This window comes from Crocodylus siamensis, chromosome 4 (genome assembly GCF_052110815.1).
Source record: "Crocodylus siamensis isolate JL-2025a chromosome 4, ASM5211081v1, whole genome shotgun sequence".
Classification (NCBI taxonomy): Eukaryota; Metazoa; Chordata; order Crocodylia; family Crocodylidae; genus Crocodylus; species Crocodylus siamensis.
In genome coordinates, this window is record NC_143398.1 from 57,299,452 (window position 1) to 57,317,253 (window position 17,802).

Genomic DNA, 17,802 nt, shown 5'->3' on the forward strand with positions numbered 1-17,802 from the left:
TGATACATGAAAAGCAGCTATATTAACAATCTATTAATATTAATCTTGTTCTTGGAAACACTGACATGTCAGAGGGACAGTCTGGATTTTTAGCTAAGCATATACCTTTGTCATTTCATCTGCCTTACAGAACTCAGCAACACAGCTATAAAACTGAGAAAAATAAAAAGACTATGCTTGCATTATTTGTGCCTTAATGAATTTAACCACTTAAAATGCTAAACCTTTTTTCTATTACAACTTTATAATCTTTGTTTCTGCATCACTATCTTGTTTTTAATTATCCATAATTTGCTTGCTTCTCTCATGAAGTATTTTAGATGAGACTTTTAATTACTGACAGCTGTGGTAATAGGCTTCCTTCCATCCCCCAGGTACAAATGATGTCTCGACTGCAAAAAGAAAGCGGTATCACAGTATTTCAAAATATTCACCAACTTCACAATAAATATTAAGTTAAAAAAGCCCTAGCTACATAGTTTAAATAATAATACTGTTTTGACAATGTATTTGAGCATCCTACCTTGAATGCAAATCATGTTATACTCCAGGACCTGCTACTGGAGCAGGATTTTGCCACATTTTCAAAGCTAGTTACTACTGCTACTTTTCAGAGATATTAAGCATTAGGGACCCCATTGTCTTGAATAGGAATTGAGAGGGCTGAATATTTCTGAGCATCAAGCCCAAGATGTTTCAAGCTGAGCATCTATACTATCAGTCAAAATGAGTAGCTACATTTGAAAAGTGTACTTGATGCCTGCTTTCTACTTTATTAAAAAAAATACACAAGATGGGATGGAACATAAAAATTATATAAAGAAGGGTAAATTGTTTTATCATGCTGATTCAGCTGAAATTCAACAGGCATCTGGTACATCAGTGTTTGCAAACCTGGCCTGGAAAAAACATGCCATAATCCCCTGCCTCCACTCCTACTGTAGCCTTCTCCAGAAAAGCAGCATTGCCAAAGAGGTAAATTTTAAAATTCACCTACAGGAACTGGCTTCAGCATTAAAAAATAGTTTAAAGTGGAAAGCAGAAAAAAAAGCTACACAAATATTTCTGCCACTCTTTCCCCTTCCTCTCCTATTTAAACACTTAATTTGGGATGAAATAGTACTCAAAAGGAAAAAGTCTAACATGCAGAAAGAGATGAAAACATTGGAAACCATTCTAAATATCACAACATTAAATTTTTACCCTAATTATATGTACACATGTAATAAAAATCAAAGATCAGAATTGTTATTTTTTAACTTATACATGAAAGTCACTATAACACAACCAATAAACTTGAGAAAGTATCAGACAAAACAGAAACATATATTCAAATAACTAACCATTTTCAATAACTATTTTTAGAAGCCTGTATTGTCCATTTCTTGCTCTGGCAAAGGTTTCTTTAACATCTCCACTAGCTAAAAGGGAAAAAATAAAAAATAAAAATCAGTAAATAAATGAAGATTTACTGCATTTAAAAAACAAAAAATATATTCATTCATGTGTTTGAATATCTACACAATCCCCGCCTCATGTAACTTAATCAGCTGTATATACTTAATGTTCACATGTACATAATCACTTGTAGGTTTCACAGCTACTACAGCAGAGATGAATTCTAGTATACATCTGAAAGCAGTAATTTCAGGATGTTTGCATGCCCAGGTATACGTCTTCAATTTATTAATTGCCCACTAGCCAGATACAAAATGGATGTGAAAGACAGACGTAAACAGCATGCAGGTAGAAATCAACAGTATCTGGTTGCCATGTTGCTAATGTTTCACAAGAGCTCTGACCCTGAACATCATGGGTAAAGCTCCCTCCCTTCTTTTACATATATCCAGGCATTTTCAATCCCTGACCTGCTGCAACAGAATGGGTTTATAATTAATTTTGTACCTTAAGCTCTCATTTCCTTTGTAGCACTTGTAATTTGTTACCGGTTCCAATATGCTTTTTGAAATTACTTTTTATAATCAATTAATGTATAGATTACTGATTGGCCCATCCCATACATTTGCTGCATCTTTGTTCACTGGGCCATCTCCTTTACTTAGGAAGATTTTCACAATCTAAAATACGGAGGAAGAAAGAAAACCTCACAAACACAGACTTAAGAGGGAGCTTTCAAGAGGCACAGATGGCAATAAGATTCTCAATCCCACTGAAAGTCTCACTGGTTGCCTGCAATTTGCACTTCAACCATCTCAATGTCTCCAGCCCTAAGGATTATGAAAATTATCAGTGATGCACTGACCCTCTTTAACTTTTCTAAGAGGAAGTGTTTTTGGTCTCTTCTCCCCTTCCCTCCCTCCTGGCTGCTAGGGTAGTTAAAGGTCTATTACTCTACATTTCCCAAAGAAGTCTGGATGACTGATTTATGTATTATCATAAAATTACGGCAATCCAGTCTATAACACTGGAAAAGCACATTAATTGAATTCTTATTGATTCATCAGAACCAAGATGATTAAAATACTGGTGCTTAAGTAGTCTCAGTTAAATTTCAGATAAACCTCAGAGATAGGACTTTACCTCCATTTCCAATGCTATTGATTTTTATATTCCTGTCCACACCATTCCTATTAAATACTTCAAAAAAGCAGTTGAACATTTTAGTGTTCAACTTAAAAGGTAAAGCAATTTGCATCTGGACTACAAGAAAAAGATGGCAAACTAACTTATACAGGCATACTGAAGAACCGTGTTTGAATCCTAAAAGGATTATCTTGGCCTCAATGGTTCTTTTGAACTTTGTTGAGGGTTAGTCAATTTAACTGTAGCATCGACAGGGAATTATATAGGATTTACTGCAGAGCTGTACAAGCTGCTCTTTCTGAATAATCCCACAGTACGCAGCACAGTGCCAGCAACATAGAAGTCCACTATCAAACCAGGAAACAAACAAAGGGCTGATAGAGTTACCTGCTGAAGCAGGTGCGTTGGCAGATTCTACTAGTTTAACCCATAATCACATATTCAAACAAAGTCTTTGTTTTTTTTCAAGGATATGTCCCACCCCACTTTACATTTTCAGGCTAACAAGGGGGGTTATTTCAGAATTTCTCTGGGCTACCATTAATTAGACAGTGGTCACTGGAAAAATAATACCAACCCAATATGTAAACAATCTACTGCTCATTCTTTTCCAGAAACCCTAGACCTCTTTATAGTACTTCATAAAGAATGGAAAGTCTTCAAAAGTTTATAATTTCCAACATGCTACAGATATGTGACCTGCATGAAGTAATTTAGAAAATTTTGTCTAAAGAAAATATCTGCAGCATTCCATGCAATGGAAACAAGTAATACCAAATCATAAGATATTTGTTAACATGATAACCATTTTAGCTTCTGGTTATTAGGTATCTAATACATTTGAAGCACAAATCCTCCCATTACTTGTTCTACTATGCTTATAGAAAATAGTGTTGCTAACTCTTGTGACCCCTCCCTGCCCCATGAGCAACATTAGTTTGGCAGGGCTGGGATGGGACTGGAGCCACAACCAGGACCAGCCTGAGAATGGCACAAAAAACGACACCTCTTCTGAATTTCAGCCCCGCAGAGGAGAGGAACCATATGACTACCCCCATTCGACACCCTCCTGCAGTAAGGCTGCTTAAGAAGCAAACCAGACCACTGCTCCCATTTTTCCTCAAAAGCCAGCACTATTTCACAGGAAGGGAGGGAGAAAAAAAAAAAAAGAGTCCAGCTGCTCTGAATGGGAATGAAACATGGAGAGGAAAGATACCTAGACACCTGTCTCCTACATCCCATTGCAAGTATTCCAATGAAGAACCCCCAGGAGCATCAGGCAACAGAAGTGAGGCAGGGGTGCAAGAAAATTGGCAGAACTAATCTCGTAATTGTAAAATCTGACTCATGATTTTGGAACCTTTGGCAAGATTGAGAAACATAAAAGATGTCTGAAGGGTAGGATGGTCATTGAGAGTGACATGGATAAACTGTACAAGTGGTCCAAAAATAATCAAATGAAATAAAGTAAGGAAAAAGAAGTCCAGCATTTAGGACAGAATGATCACATGCACAAATACAGACTGGGGAATAACTGGCTAATCCAGTGGAGGCCAACCTTTTTGATTGGCCTTTTTGATAATTACAGGTCTAGGAAACATGACTTACAATAAAAGGTTAGAAGAACTGGAATTACTTAGTTTGGAAAAAAGACAAGGAGGATTTGATAACAGTCTCCAAGTAGCTGGAGGGTGGTTATAAAGAGGATTGTGATACACTATTCCCTGTGGCTGCCAGGGACAGGACAAGAAGTAAAGGTATTAAATTGCAACAATGGAAATTTAGTCTGGATATTAGGAAGAACTTCTCACTACAATGGTAGTTAAGCATTAAAAAAAAAAAAAAAGACTGACTAGGTTATGAAATCTCCATCCTTAAAGGTTTTAAAGAGGAGGTTAGGTAAGCTTCTCTGGAATAGTTTAGACAGGGATGATCCTGCCTTGGGGTTGGACTAGATGAGCTTTTGAGGTCCCCTTCCAGCCCTACTTCTTCTCTATAAGTATAAAGAGACACAGAACCATAGAAAGTTATGGTTGGAAGGGACCTCAGGAGGTCATGTAGTCCAACCACCTGCTCAAAACAGGACCATCCCCAAGTAGATCATCCCAGCCAAAGCTTGTCTAGTTGGGTGTTGAAAACCTCCAAGGATGGAGCTTCCACCACCTTTCTGGTGCTCCAGTGTTTTACTGCCCTCCTAGTGAGAAATTTTTCCTAATCTCTAACCTCAATTTCCCTTGCTGCAACTTGGGACTGTTGCTCTGTGTTCTGTCATCTGCCACCAGTAAGAACAGTCTAGCTCCATCCTCTTTTGAACCCCCTGTCAGGTAGTTGAAAGCTGATATTAAATCCCTTCTTAGTCTTCTCTTCTCCAAATTAAATAAACCCACTTCTCTCAGCCTCTCCTCAGAAGTCACATGCCCTAGCCCCCTCACCATTTTCATTGCTGACATCTTCAAATGAAGCAGATTACCTATTGCTGGCACATATCTGGCCATGTTGCCTCTTGTTCTGTGTTGGGCAGGGGCCCAATCCTATGGGACAATGGGCAGCATGGTCCCCAAATGGCCCTTGAACTCTCCAAGGTGCATCTCTGCAAGTGGGGAAAGTCTAGGTTCCCCACTTATCCAGGCATGTCCTGGAGACTGCCCAGGGCGCATCTCTGCTAGCAGAAAACCTCAGCTTTTCCCTGGAGGTCTCTGTAAGGGGACTCCTGGGGCTTAGAGAGGCCCAATCCTGCATAGGGATTCTGAGGGCATGGAAGAGCGGGCCCCTCGAGCACCTGCCTGGGACGGCTGGAGAGCACGGGCAGTTCTGGACGCCTGTACTCTCCTGCCGTAAAGCTAACAGATGTCTGCCACAACAAAGCTGCAGAAACCATTATCACCTTTGTCATGCCCACAGATTTTGGGCTTTGCAGAGCAAGGGGCTCAGCTGTTCATTTGCTGGGCTGTTGTACTACCATGCTGGGTTTTTTTTATAGAGACATGGGTTTCCACACTACAGCTCTACGTTTACTTTTTCACCTGCACCTCACTGACCCCAAAACACGGGGCTGGGGAAGGATGATTTCTCCATTACTCTGCTTCTTTCTCATCTCTTGCAACAGCAGATTTATGGGGTTTCAACACCAGGTTACCTATCCCTCTAGGCCTGCTGTCTGCAACCCATCCCAGCTCCCTTGCCACCATGTGACAGCCCTTGCCTCACTGCTCTGTCATCCTGTTGTCCAGGATCAGCAGGACAAAACTGACCCAGTTCTGGGCGTCTTGCCCAGAGCCTGCCGAGCAGCTGCCCTGAAACTGAACACAGGTGAGTTGCTCTCGCACAGCGACCTGCAGGCAGCCAGCAGAGGGGGGGGTGTATGTGAGAGAGAGAGAGTGTGTGTGTGAGTGTGTGTGTCCAGCAGCAGCGTGGGGGCAGGGCCGCCCCAGCTGCTGCCCGCGCCGCTCATTGCTGGGGCCGGCCCGACTGTCGCGCGCCGCCGCCCTTGGCCGCCCCCGCACGGCCGTGTCAGAGCCGCGGGGGCGATCCAGCCACCGCCACCAGGGAGAGGCCGCCTCACGTCCCCGGCCCGACCCGCCGCTGCTACCTTGGATGCCGGTCTGGTGGGACATCGTGCAGCCGCGGCGCCGACTCCCCCAAGACTGCCGGCGGCTCCGCCTTGGCCGCGGGCGGCGTCGGGAGGTGCCGGGCGCGGCCGCACGTGACGCGCCGGCGCCACTCAGCACCGCCGGCGGGGAGAGGGGGCGCGGCGCCGGGTTGGCGGCGAGGGGTGGTAAGCGGCGGCTCCGTGCCCTCGCCTGGGGCGGGCCCAGCCCCTGTTCTCAGCCGTAGTCTGGGCCGCCGCCCGCTGCCCGCGGGGCCAGCCGCACGCGGGCCGCCTCCTCTGCCCGTCACTCCTGACCCGCTGCCCCAGCCCTAGGCCCCGGAGGGTGGAGGGGGGACATGGAGATCCCCAAGCAGCCCCTCAAGCTGGAGCTCTGTTTGTTCTGTTTTTAAAGTTTGTTTGCAACCTTTTCATGTATTCTTGCGACCCACTTTTGGGTCGCAACCCACAGGTGGAGAAATGCTGGTCTAACCTATTAACAATACTACAGTCATCCCTGATGCAACCCAAAGTACAACACCCTAACCTGCTATAGGTAAGGCAGGGAGACCACAGTGGCCACATCCTGCTGCTGCAAGAGTTCTGCTTCTAAAGGCCCACCTCTCTGAGGCACACCACACCTATACCACCCTGGGAGCCACTTGTCGTGTTGCCAACTCATGATTTTTGGAGTTGTTCTTAAAGTCACACTTTGGCCATGTAAAAAACTTAGCTCTTTCTTTTATTTATATAATTTATTTGTATATAAGAGCTAGGTTTTTCACATGCCCGAAGCATAGACTTTAAGAGAGAGTTGGCGATACTGCACATATGTTATGTCTAAGGTGCCCTGGACCTTTGAAGACATGTAGAGGCTTGGGCCAAATCCATCTTAAACAAAAGTCAGACCTTTGTGAGAAATAAAACGGTTGTGCAATGCTTCTTAATTATAGCAACAAGCCTGCAGTTTTGGGTAGAGTGGCTCCCATGCAAGAGAGTGAACTGGTTGTCAGACCCTGCTGTGAGCCTAAATCTCAGGAGTGTCCTCATTTGTGTTTTTAAAATACGGAGATAATGCAACGAATCTCCTTTGTGAAGTATTTTGATGTCTTCTGATAAGGGACAATATAAAGCTAGATATTATTTATTGTGCTGTCAGCAGTAGTCCCAGTCGCATGATAAAGGTTTCCCTAATTTCTGCTGTTCAGGCATTATTGTCTATTCTGCTGACAGATGCAAGTGACTGTTTCAGAAAAAAGTAATTGACTTACCATTCATTATTGCAATTCAGATCCCAATTTGTATATGCACCAAAGGTTTGTATTGAAAATATTATATGCCAAATGTTAATCAATTTCCATTCATCAGTTTCCGAAAAGATACTGCTACAGATGGAGAACAGAGAATAGGCAGTGGAGTGAGTCAGTATGAAACAATGTTAAAATCTCAAACTTAATGTTGTGTTAATTAAGTGGGACCATATCTTAAGATCCTTACTTTGGTCCAGGTCCCAGAACACTGCGAGAGGATCGACAGCTGCAGAAAACCTTTTGACTTTTGCTGAAAGTAGAACAGTTAGCAGGTTTGAGGTGCTGGGCTTGGTCATAGAGAGACTTACATACATGCTTGATTGCATGAAGTTGGAGTGTTTACACTACGTAGCTAATCACATGTATAAGTCCTTGAGCATTTGTCTTTATAATTTGTACTGGGTGCATCTACATGTGCCTTTACGACATCGTTGTTACTGCGCCATCATTTAATACTTTCTTTAAGAAGTACTTCTGTTAGAAGCCATGCCGGCCGTACGCGGTTATCGTTAGCTGCTATGTTGCCATAGCAATGTGCATCACTATGGCAATGTAGCTGACAAGCAGCCAGCCAGCAGCCAGCATGTGAAGAAGTGTTCCAACAAGTGGAAGCACATTGCCATGATGGTGGGACACAGGGAACTGGGGGGAGGTGAGGCCAGTGCAGCTGGCCTCGCCCCTCCGCCCTGCTACCTGGAGGTGCCAGCAATGAAGCAGATGAAACACAGGGAGCTAGGCCAGCAGCACTGGCCTGGCTCCCCCTGCCCTGCTTGCTGTAGGTGGCAAGAATGGAGCGGAGGGGGAGGGGCAAGGCCACTGGAGCTGGCCTCGCTCCCCCGCCCCCCCTTGCAGGTGACAGAAGTAGTGGCGCAGAGGGGGAGAGTGAGGTCAGAATGCCATGGGGGGCTGAGGCCACCAGCACTGGCCATGGCCCGCCCCTCCCCACTTCCATTGTCACAGTCTTATACCAGCCAAGGAGACTAAGACATGGTTGTCCTAAACTAAAAGCAAGTTTATTAAACCATAACAGATATAATTCTGATTAAAATTGAAGCAGCATTAGCAGTTAAAAATTTGAGGTTTGTATCTAGTGAAAGCAGGTACTCACCACTGTGTAATGTTCAAAATGCAATTTCACTGGTAAATCAAGCCATGAAGTCTTGTCCAGGGCTCCTGGCTCCCACATCTGATGTTGAGACAGGATCTTGAATCAGTGACAGGATCTCTTCAGGTAGAGGTGCCATTAGTCCCATATCAGATCAGCACTGATATATGGAATGGCAGTCAGCTTTTTTTGGCTGATGTGACTGATAATGCCTCCAACAAATGCCCCGTGGAGGTGTGCAGCCACAACACAGCATGCAGGTGGCCAGGAGTGCAGCCCGGTACCACAGAGAGCTGCTGAGTCCAGCTAGTAAGTCTGTTGTGAGGGAAGAAGCATAAGGGAAGCAGATCGGGGCTCCTGTGGTGAGAGAGGGACTGAGGCCAGGGTAGGGCTGGGGCAGGAGCTGCACAGCCAGGGTGAGGTGTGGGATGGAGACACAAGTGGCTGGTCCAGGGGACGTGGCGGGGGGGGTGGCTCCCACCACTGCACGCACCCTGGGAGGGCAGGGAGGGGTTGTGCCACCAGATCTGCACATGGGGGCAAGGGTGGGCTGCCACTGTGGGCTGGAGCCAGGGCTGCACTGGACTCTTCCCAGTGGAGGGCTGGGTCAGGGCTGCGCTCAGGGCAGGCGGCAGCAATGCTGAGAAGGGGGGCTATGGGGAGCTATGGTGAATTTTGGGGTGGCTGCAGCCCTTCCCACAGCCCCCCTTCCAGTGCTACCACCGCTTACCCTGGGCACGTCCTGGCCCAGCTTCCCACTGGGAAGAGCCCAGCACAGTCCTGATCCCAGCCCACAGTGGCATCCTGCCCTCGCCCCACATGCAGATTCAGAAGCATATGCCCCTCCCCCCCATGCCCTCCTGGGGCGTGCGTAGCAGTGGGAGCCGCCCCCCTCCCATGCTCCCTGGACAAGCCACTCAGCTCTGTCCCACACCTCTCCCTAGCTGTGCAGTGCCTGCCTCTGCCCCAGGCCCAGTCCCACTCCCTCCCTCACTGTGGGGGCTCGATCTGCCCCAGCTGCATATCGGCAATCAGATCAGCCAATATGGCTTGTTAAAATTCAGCCATCAGTATCAGCCCAAAAAATCTCTGTCGGTGCACCCCCATTTTCAGGCTTTTTTCAGCAGTGTTCCAAAGCGAATGCTCTCACCTCTCCTTATGTACCATATAGCTTGCATTTCTTAATACATAACATGAATTTAATCCATCCTCCTGATGTATATTAGTAATCTTGCTTCTCTTTGCCAAATATGGTTACCTTTAACTGAAATTTTCAATTCTGAGGTAATCTTTTCGTTCTTAGGTGGGGGTAGGTTTTCCTCTGACTGTTTCTCTTTTGCCCAAGTTTTTATTCAATTTAGTTAGCTAACTTCCTGATTCGTTTCAAGTCAGGAACAGTTTTTTTCCATCAGCTCCTTTCACTGAGTGCAGGTTTTGACCTCAATTCAAGCTAAACATACAGGTTGAGTTGAGCACAAAGGTTAAACCCAGGCCTGAAGGCCTCTGGGTCCCAACATTGTGTCCCTATGGTGCTGTTGTTACTGTGCCATCATTTAGTACTTCCTTTAGAAAGTACTAAATAACTACACAGTAACAGCCATTACCGTGCCATGCCCTTGCTCACATTTATATTTAGCTACTACATTTCCATAGCAACACACTATGGTAAGGAAGTACGTCACTATGGTACCATAGCTGCAGCATTATGATTTGGGCCTGCTGAAGCTACATCGCCATAGTATGTTGCTACAATGTCATAACATCTCATGTAGATGCGCCCCCTGAGATATTTTGAAAATTTTTTTTTGCCAAGTAAGAGTTTGGCCATAGAGATAAAATTACTAAAATTGTGGCTTCAGTAGAAGCCATCAGTTTTTCTTTTCACATACATTATTTTGTTCCTCCACAGAGGTTATGGATTATTTTTGTATAACAGAAGCAGTTACCACAACTAAAATGACATGTTCTGTGTCATACCCAGTTGTTTTCACTTGTTTTAATTTTCTGAAATTTTTACCTTTAAAGATAAAATTTTCTGCGCTTGGTCCCTGTCTGAAAATGTCTTTTCCTTTTTTTCACATTTCAGCACAAATGATTAAGTCCTTTGAGAAGAAAAGTATATTTGTTGTCGTCAAATAACAGTGCAGTTCAAAGAGGTGAGATTTTTTAACTTGAAACTTTTCATGAAAATAGCTGTCATTGAGGTATACTGCATGGTATTGAATTACACACACATAATTTTTAATTGCTGAAAAATAGCGTGCACATGATTAGATGTTTGGTGGTTTTGAAAATTTGAAAAACAATCTAAGAAATTTGGGTCTAAAAGGTCATTTTATTTTTTGCTTAAAGTAGAAGATACTGAAAATAGAGGATTAGAAAAAATAGCATGTCAAGACTTGACCCCACTTCAGGCAAGATTTTCAAAGGTAGTTCAAAGATTTTCAAAGGTATTTAGACACTTTTCTGTATCTGTGGGTGCCCAGATATATTTGAAAACCCTTCTCTTAAGCATGTGCGCCAGCAGAGATCTGCAGAGTTGGGACCTTAATCATAACTATATCATTGGGAGTAGGATGCTCTAATAAATACAGGACTTTTTATTCATCTTACTCCTCCCCTTGCTCCACATCGCAATTTTTGTTGTTATTGAAAACAGATTTTAAACCTCTTCCCCCATGCAACAGAGTTTGTACCTTTTTGTGGGCTTATGAATTGAATTACTATTCGAAGTATGCAGAGTATTTTGAAGGCCCATGTTGATTAAATTGCATTCTACCTCCTTTTTGTTGGCTGAATCAGAGGCTGGTTAAGATGGTAAAGGCTGGGCTTTCTTGTGATGTCTTTTATTGAACCAACTGTCGGCCATCCCTAAGGCGGGGGGAGGAGGCGAATCTGGGCAACTGCTCTGGGCCCCGCAGAGCCAGGTGAAGTGACCGTGGAGACCACTGCTGGCTTCATGTTCTTCCACTTGCTCCCCTCCCCCACACCGCTCGCTATCCTCCCCATGGCTTCATCCCATCCAGGGCACATGGGATCTGGGTGGGGACGGGGCCCCATGCTAGCTAATTTGCCCCCGGCCCTGCATCTTGCTTGGATCGGCTCTGCCAACTGTATAATTGGTAAAGCCGATAGACAAGTTTTGGGGCATCAGGTGCCCTTCCTCAGGTCTTAAGGAGTGACTGGTCCAATAAAAGTTACTACAAAAAGCTTTACCTTTCAGACATTTCCAGGGCCATTACAGCTACAACACTCCAACCCTACTAAAACACTGAGCTGGTAGGAAAGAGTTAACTTTTAAGGTCTCCAAAATTAAGGTTTCCTTGTTAGTCATACCCACACTGGAATGTGACATGAGTGTAGTAAACAACCAAGTTGTCCTTTAGGCTCTTCAGTGGTTATGACTTCAGTGGTTAAGAATTGATTGTTATATATATCCCCACTCTTCAGCATCTCCTCAGTCACTGTGTGTTCACTTTATTTTTGCTTCACGAACCTTGTATTCTTGGCTACAAAGTGGCAGCACTTCAACAGAAAAGGGTGGAAAATGTTATTATGTCAGCTGATAATCTGATGGATGTGTCATTGTTCTGGGAAATGAAAGATGTGGATTTTTACACCCTGTGGCTGAAGAAGATGAAGAGATCTCCAGCTTCTTGGCTGAATACACTAAGCAGAAAGTGATTACATAAAAGATGGGCACTACCTCTTCCTCCAGCCTTGTGTTGGATTTGAAGTGGTAGCTGTGTTTTATGCTGATCTCAGACTTGTCGATTTTTGTAAGCACAATGAGAAGGTGCCTATGGGCTCAGTCCCCTCAAGAGACTTGTGTGCTGAGACACCTCGTGTGAATCTCAGATAGACCTACCAGGTGATATTGGCTCAGTTCTGCCAAGTGTGCCACTTCTAGGCATGTTCAAAGATAGAACTCTAGGTGCCTGGGGACTTTTACTGGTGAAAAATAAAAGGACTAGGTATCTATAAGTACCTAAGAGATTAGGTGGGGGATCACACTCTTGGACGCAGGCAAAATTTAGGCACTAAATTTCCACTTTAGGTCCCTCTATCTTTTGTGCATCTGGGCTGCAGTTCTTGAATCTATCCCTCAAATTAATAATGAAAAAATACAGTATCTGGGGCTCATAACTGATTTGCCCTGAGTTTCTTTTAAAAAAATAATTGAAGTGCAGGTTATAGGAGCATCTTCAGCCAATCAAGTTATCTTTTTTCTGTGATTTGCTTGCCTGCTAACTCTGGGAAGTTCCTTTTGTGTCTCCTCCAATTTCACAGCCCTGTATTTTTAATTTTCTTTGTGTTTGTTTTTTTCTTAGACCTGAGGAATGAGACAAGCATCTGAAAGCTTTTCTGAGTCTGACGAAGTGAACTTGGATTCACAGAAGCTTGTGCTCTCTGTGTGTCTTATTTAGTTAGTCTTTAAAGGTGCGCTATCTACCCTGCCTTTTGACTGACTTCAGACTAACATGGCTAACTACTTCTCCTAACTGTATCTTAAGATTGCAGTTTAGTTCCAGTGAAAGAAATCACCCACAAAAATCCTTGCCTTTCAAAATTCTTTGTTTTCCTGTTTGTTCAGTTACCTATTCACTTAGTTTTCTGTAACTTATTTTAAGTTTCAAGTTGGAAGAACTTTCTTTTACCCATGACTGAGTTCAAGGTCTGGCAAAGTGGGAATGAATTCTAGCCCTTCTATTTTCTTTGTAGAAATGTGCTTTAGAGGTGCTTATTTTAACGATACACTGTTTTGGGTGCTATCTATTGAGTTGCCCAAACCTTGATGCAGCCTTGATGGAAGAAAACCTTTCTTCCATTAGTTTGAGTGAAAAATCCTATTGCAACCTCTTTGGGGTTTTATAGAAACAGTACAGAACTGAGACAGGGACTTTGTTTTAAGTAAATTTTGTGTTTGGTGAAAGGTCGTGATTTAACAGCAGTGGTAACTAAAGTCTGATCTCACGGCAACTATTGTGAGGACAGTGACTGTGCTTCAAATGTGCTGCTGTCAGTTTGCCATCCCCATTTTACTTACTTGTATTTACCACACACTTTTCTTTTTAACTGACCCTTTATTCATTCTTTCCCCTGTTTGCTACACACTAGACGTATCTACATGAGATGCTTTACTGTATATACTAATTTACTGTGCAGTAAAGTGTCACCATCTACATGTGCAGAGCATTTACTGCACAGTTAGGCTACTGCACAGTTAGGTAGTACTGGTAAATATAGGTACTAGATTAACTTCATAGTGGTTAATGCACAGAAGTGCTCATGTAGGCCAGCCTAGGCAGCAGGGGACCACAGTGGGTAGGAGCTCTCTGTTCCTGGCTGCTGCAGGGTGGCAGAGCAGGGCAGGAGCAGATCTGATCTCAACGATGCACATGTAGATCTGCTTCTGGGGAAAGCTTACTGTGCGGTTAGCCTAATGCAAATTAATACCATGTGTAGCTGCACCCACTGAGAGAATGCTTATCTCATGTCTCTGTGTAGACATCTTATTACTGCTATGTTTAAAAAATAAATATTATTAAGATGCACACTTTTTTGTGTGTGGAATCTCTTTCATCACCATTCCAAACTGTGATACTTGCAAACTCCAAAATAGATGTAATATCTCTTGTATTTAAGTAGAGTATGTGCCTTAAGATGCATCAATAACTATGGTTAACTAAGTCAGCATAACCATATACTATGCCATCAAAAAGCTACCAGTATTTAAACAAATAATTTATATCTGCCTCATTACGTCATAGAGGACATAGCTAAAACCCCAGGTCAGACTACCTAATGCATTCGCACAGGCTGCAGACATTTGGGAAGGCAAGGGGGAGGTTAGATTGAGTTAAAATGGCTTCACAATCTAAGGTAAGTTGGGAAAGGAGCTACTGGGGAGGGGCAAGAAGGTTCTGAGGGCGAGCTGGGATGATTGGCGGCAGGCAGGATCCGTGGGGGATTGAGGGTGTTGGGTGGCCAGGTGGGATCTGCAAGGTGGGGATGGGGGATCAGGAGCTTTTTTTAACCTACCCCTTCCTTCCCCCGCAAAATGAATAACAACCCTTCATGAGCCACCCTGCCATCCCAACCACTACTCCCCCCACCCCAACTTACTTTCTTGGCTCCCAACACTGGTGATGCTTGTAAAACCGGCACCAGTTTGTAGTGGGGTTTCATAGTTTCATAGTTTGTTGGGTCAGAAGGGACCTGAGCAGATCATCGAGTCCGACCCCCTGCCATGGCAGGAAAGAGTACTGGGGTAAAACGACCACAGCAAGGTGTTCATCTAACCTCCTCTTAAAGACCCCCAGGGTAGGAGTGAGCACCACTTCTCTTGGAAGTTGGTTCCAGATCCTAGCCGCCCTGACTGTGAAGTAGCGCCTCCTGATATCTAGTCTAAATTTACCCTCTGCCAGCTTGTGACCGTTATTCCTAGTCACTCCTGGTAGTGCTTGGGGGAACAGGGACTCCCCCAATGCCTGCTGGTTTCCTCTGACTAGTTTGTAATAGGCCACTAGATCCCCCCCTCAGCCTTCTCTTGTGGAGGCTGAATAGGTTTAGGTCCTGTAGCCTCTCCTTGTAGGGCCTGCCCTGTTGCCCCCGATCATGCGAGTGGCCCTCCTCTGGACCTTCTTCATCCCTCTTGAAGTGTGGCACCCAGAACTGGACGCAGTACTCCAGCTGGGGCCTGACCAGTGTCGCATAGAGGCGGAGGATCACCTCCTTGGATGTGCTTGAGATGCATCTGTGGATGCATGACAAGGTGTGGTTGGCCTTCCTGACTGGATCCCCATGCTGCAAGCCCATTTTCATTTTGGCATCAATGATGACTCCCAGATCCTTTTCTGCCGCTGTACGGATGAGAAGGGAGTTCCCCAGCCTGTAAGTATGGTGCTGGTTCTACCTCCCCAGGTGCATCACCTTGCACTTGTCAGTGTTGAATCCCATCCTATTCTTATCCGCCCACCCCTGTAACCTGTCTAAGTCTGATTGCAGCCTATTCCTCCCTTCTAGCGTGCCCACATCCCCCCACATCTTGGTGTTGTCAGCAAATTTGAACAGGGTTTGGTGGAGTAGGCTGGCTGGTCTGAGGCAAGGAGGGAGCCCATACTTGGGGGTGTGGGGGGGATCAGAGAAGTGCATCTCTGGGGCTGGGGCCAGCAGCTGGGCTTTTCCAGCCCTGGGGCTGTGTTGGAAACTGTACAGAATTTCAGGACAGTTACATCATTATAAAAATGGCCAACCTGATCTAAATTAACTGTACCTCAGAGGTAGGGTTAATTTAGATTGGGTTGGTCATTTTTAAACTGATCTAACTGTCCTGAACTTCTGTATAGTTTGCACTTAGATTGACCTAACTAGTGTAAGGTTCATACCAGGGTGAACTAAGTTAGATTGGGTATCCATTTTTAATGCAATCTAACCTCCCCCTAACCTCCCCGGATGTCTGTACCTAGCCACAAACTGCAGATTAGCAATGAAACAAATGACTGAAAAAGACAAGTGAGATCTCAAGAACTTAGCTTTGTGACCCTTTGGAACTGTCATACAATTATCTAGTGCACCATTTGCTCCTACTTATTTCTACTGTATTAAGGTTGAGATGTCTTAAATATACATTAGTGTGAATAAATAAACATTGTTTATGTTAGTTCATTACTATTCCCTTCTAAGTTTATTCTTTTCTACATAATGCCTATGTCCTGCCATCTGGAGCTCTAATCAGTTCTCTGATATAGTCTAAATATAGTCTAAAACAAGAATCTCTTTGGATTACTTCATACAATAATAAAATGGAAACTGCATGTTGAAATCAGTTCTCCAAAATTCTTTGTAGCCCTATAAATCCTGTGCAAGCTATCTGCAAATGTAGATGCAGATACTAGAACAGGGGTGGGCAATTATTTCGGATGGGGGGGCCGCTTAATGAGTTTTGGTAAGCTGTCGAGGGCCATATGAGTGTCCGTGCCCCTTGACAGTTGCCCTGCCCTGTGGTCACCATCTTGGAACCAGAAGCCCCACCCCTAACCACTGGCCTCTCCCACTAGAAGTCCCCCGCCTTGTCCCCTGGAAATCCCCTTTTTGGGAGGGGAGGGTTGCCATCTTGGTACCAGAAAAAAAACCCAAATTATACACTAAAAGTCGAACACTGACTATAACATATTTTAATTTTATTACAAAAATTATTTGTGTAATATAGAGATGATGGCGTAATAACTCAAAAATAAAGTCTTTTTATTGTATATAGTGTGGAGGGGTGGGGGTGGGGTGGTGGAGGATGGGGTGTGTGTATGGTAGAGTATGCGGGGTGCAGGTGTATGGTGAGGTGTGGATGTGGGTGTGTGTGTGTATGGTAGAGTGTGGAGACTTTGTGGAAGGTCAATAGGCTATGTTGGGTGTATATGTGCAGGGTTGTGGGGGCAGGGTGTGGGTGTGTGGCTTTTATGTGGTGTGAGGGATCATGGTGGGGTGTGGGAACCCTTCACACCCTCCCCATGGTACATAGCCCCTGCAAGTGGCAACAGGACCACCAGCAGGCAGTGTGTGTTCATACCTGCAGCAAGCAGTGGTGCTCAGTGGCATGCAGCTCCAGCCAGTGCTGCAAACAGGGGTGAGGAGCACAGCTCAGCTGGCCCGCCTCTATCATGGGGATTCCATGCAGTGCATACACAGCTCCTGAACTCACACAGCACTGAGGGAAGCTCCATGTGCTGGAGCCGGTTGTCTTCCCCACCCCCTGTTGCATAGGTCCCAGACTCCATGGGTAAGCAGGAGCCAGGGATCCTCTCCACTTCTGGTGGAGTCCTGGGACCTGTGCAACAGGGTGTGAGGAAGGCAGCCAGCTCCAGTGCATGGGGCTTCCTCCGGTGCTGTGTGAGTGCATGCGTTACATGGAGCCCCTGCAATAGAGGCAGACCGACTGGGCTGTGCTTCTCACCCCTGGTGCTGTGGGCTGCCAGACAGCAGCACATGTGCCAGGCACAAGTCCCTACTGCCTGCTGGTGCTGCTGCTGCCAGTGGGGGCTGTGCATGTGGGGGGGTAGGAGGTCCCCACACCTCACCATGGTCCCCCATACCTTGCCCACCCAAGCTCTATGCTTCTGCCACTCTCCTGGCCAGAGGCTCTGCTCCCACCATCCTCAGCCCCACACTTCCTGCCCCAGCCCAGCTGCAGCTCCCTCTCTCCTGCTGCTTCCCTACCTGGTGCCCAGTGGGAGGCTGAGCAGGTCCCTTGGTGGCTGCAG

General features: G+C 45.2%; 1 protein-coding gene and 1 long non-coding RNA gene across 3 annotated transcripts in view; one reads left to right on the forward strand and one right to left on the reverse strand.

Annotated features, from left to right (window-relative positions):
- Positions 1-6,302, reverse strand: part of TWF1 (twinfilin actin binding protein 1) — a 21,681-nt gene extending 15,379 nt beyond the window's left edge. For both annotated transcript variants that reach the window (XM_090042371.1, XM_090042370.1), the window contains exons 1-2: positions 6,134-6,302; positions 1,344-1,421 (exon numbers count right to left, since the gene is read on the reverse strand). In XM_090042371.1, the coding sequence (XP_089898497.1) occupies positions 1,344-1,421; positions 6,134-6,158 (103 nt within the window). In that variant the 5' untranslated portion in view covers positions 6,159-6,302. The remainder of the gene's footprint in view (positions 1-1,343; positions 1,422-6,133) is intronic.
- LOC149865749 (uncharacterized) lies at positions 6,184-16,355 on the forward strand. The gene is made up of 4 exons (XR_016441760.1): positions 6,184-6,319; positions 6,603-6,686; positions 10,632-10,701; positions 12,877-16,355. It is a non-coding gene; the product is annotated as an uncharacterized LOC149865749 (long non-coding RNA).
- Positions 16,356-17,802: the final 1,447 nt, after the last annotated feature.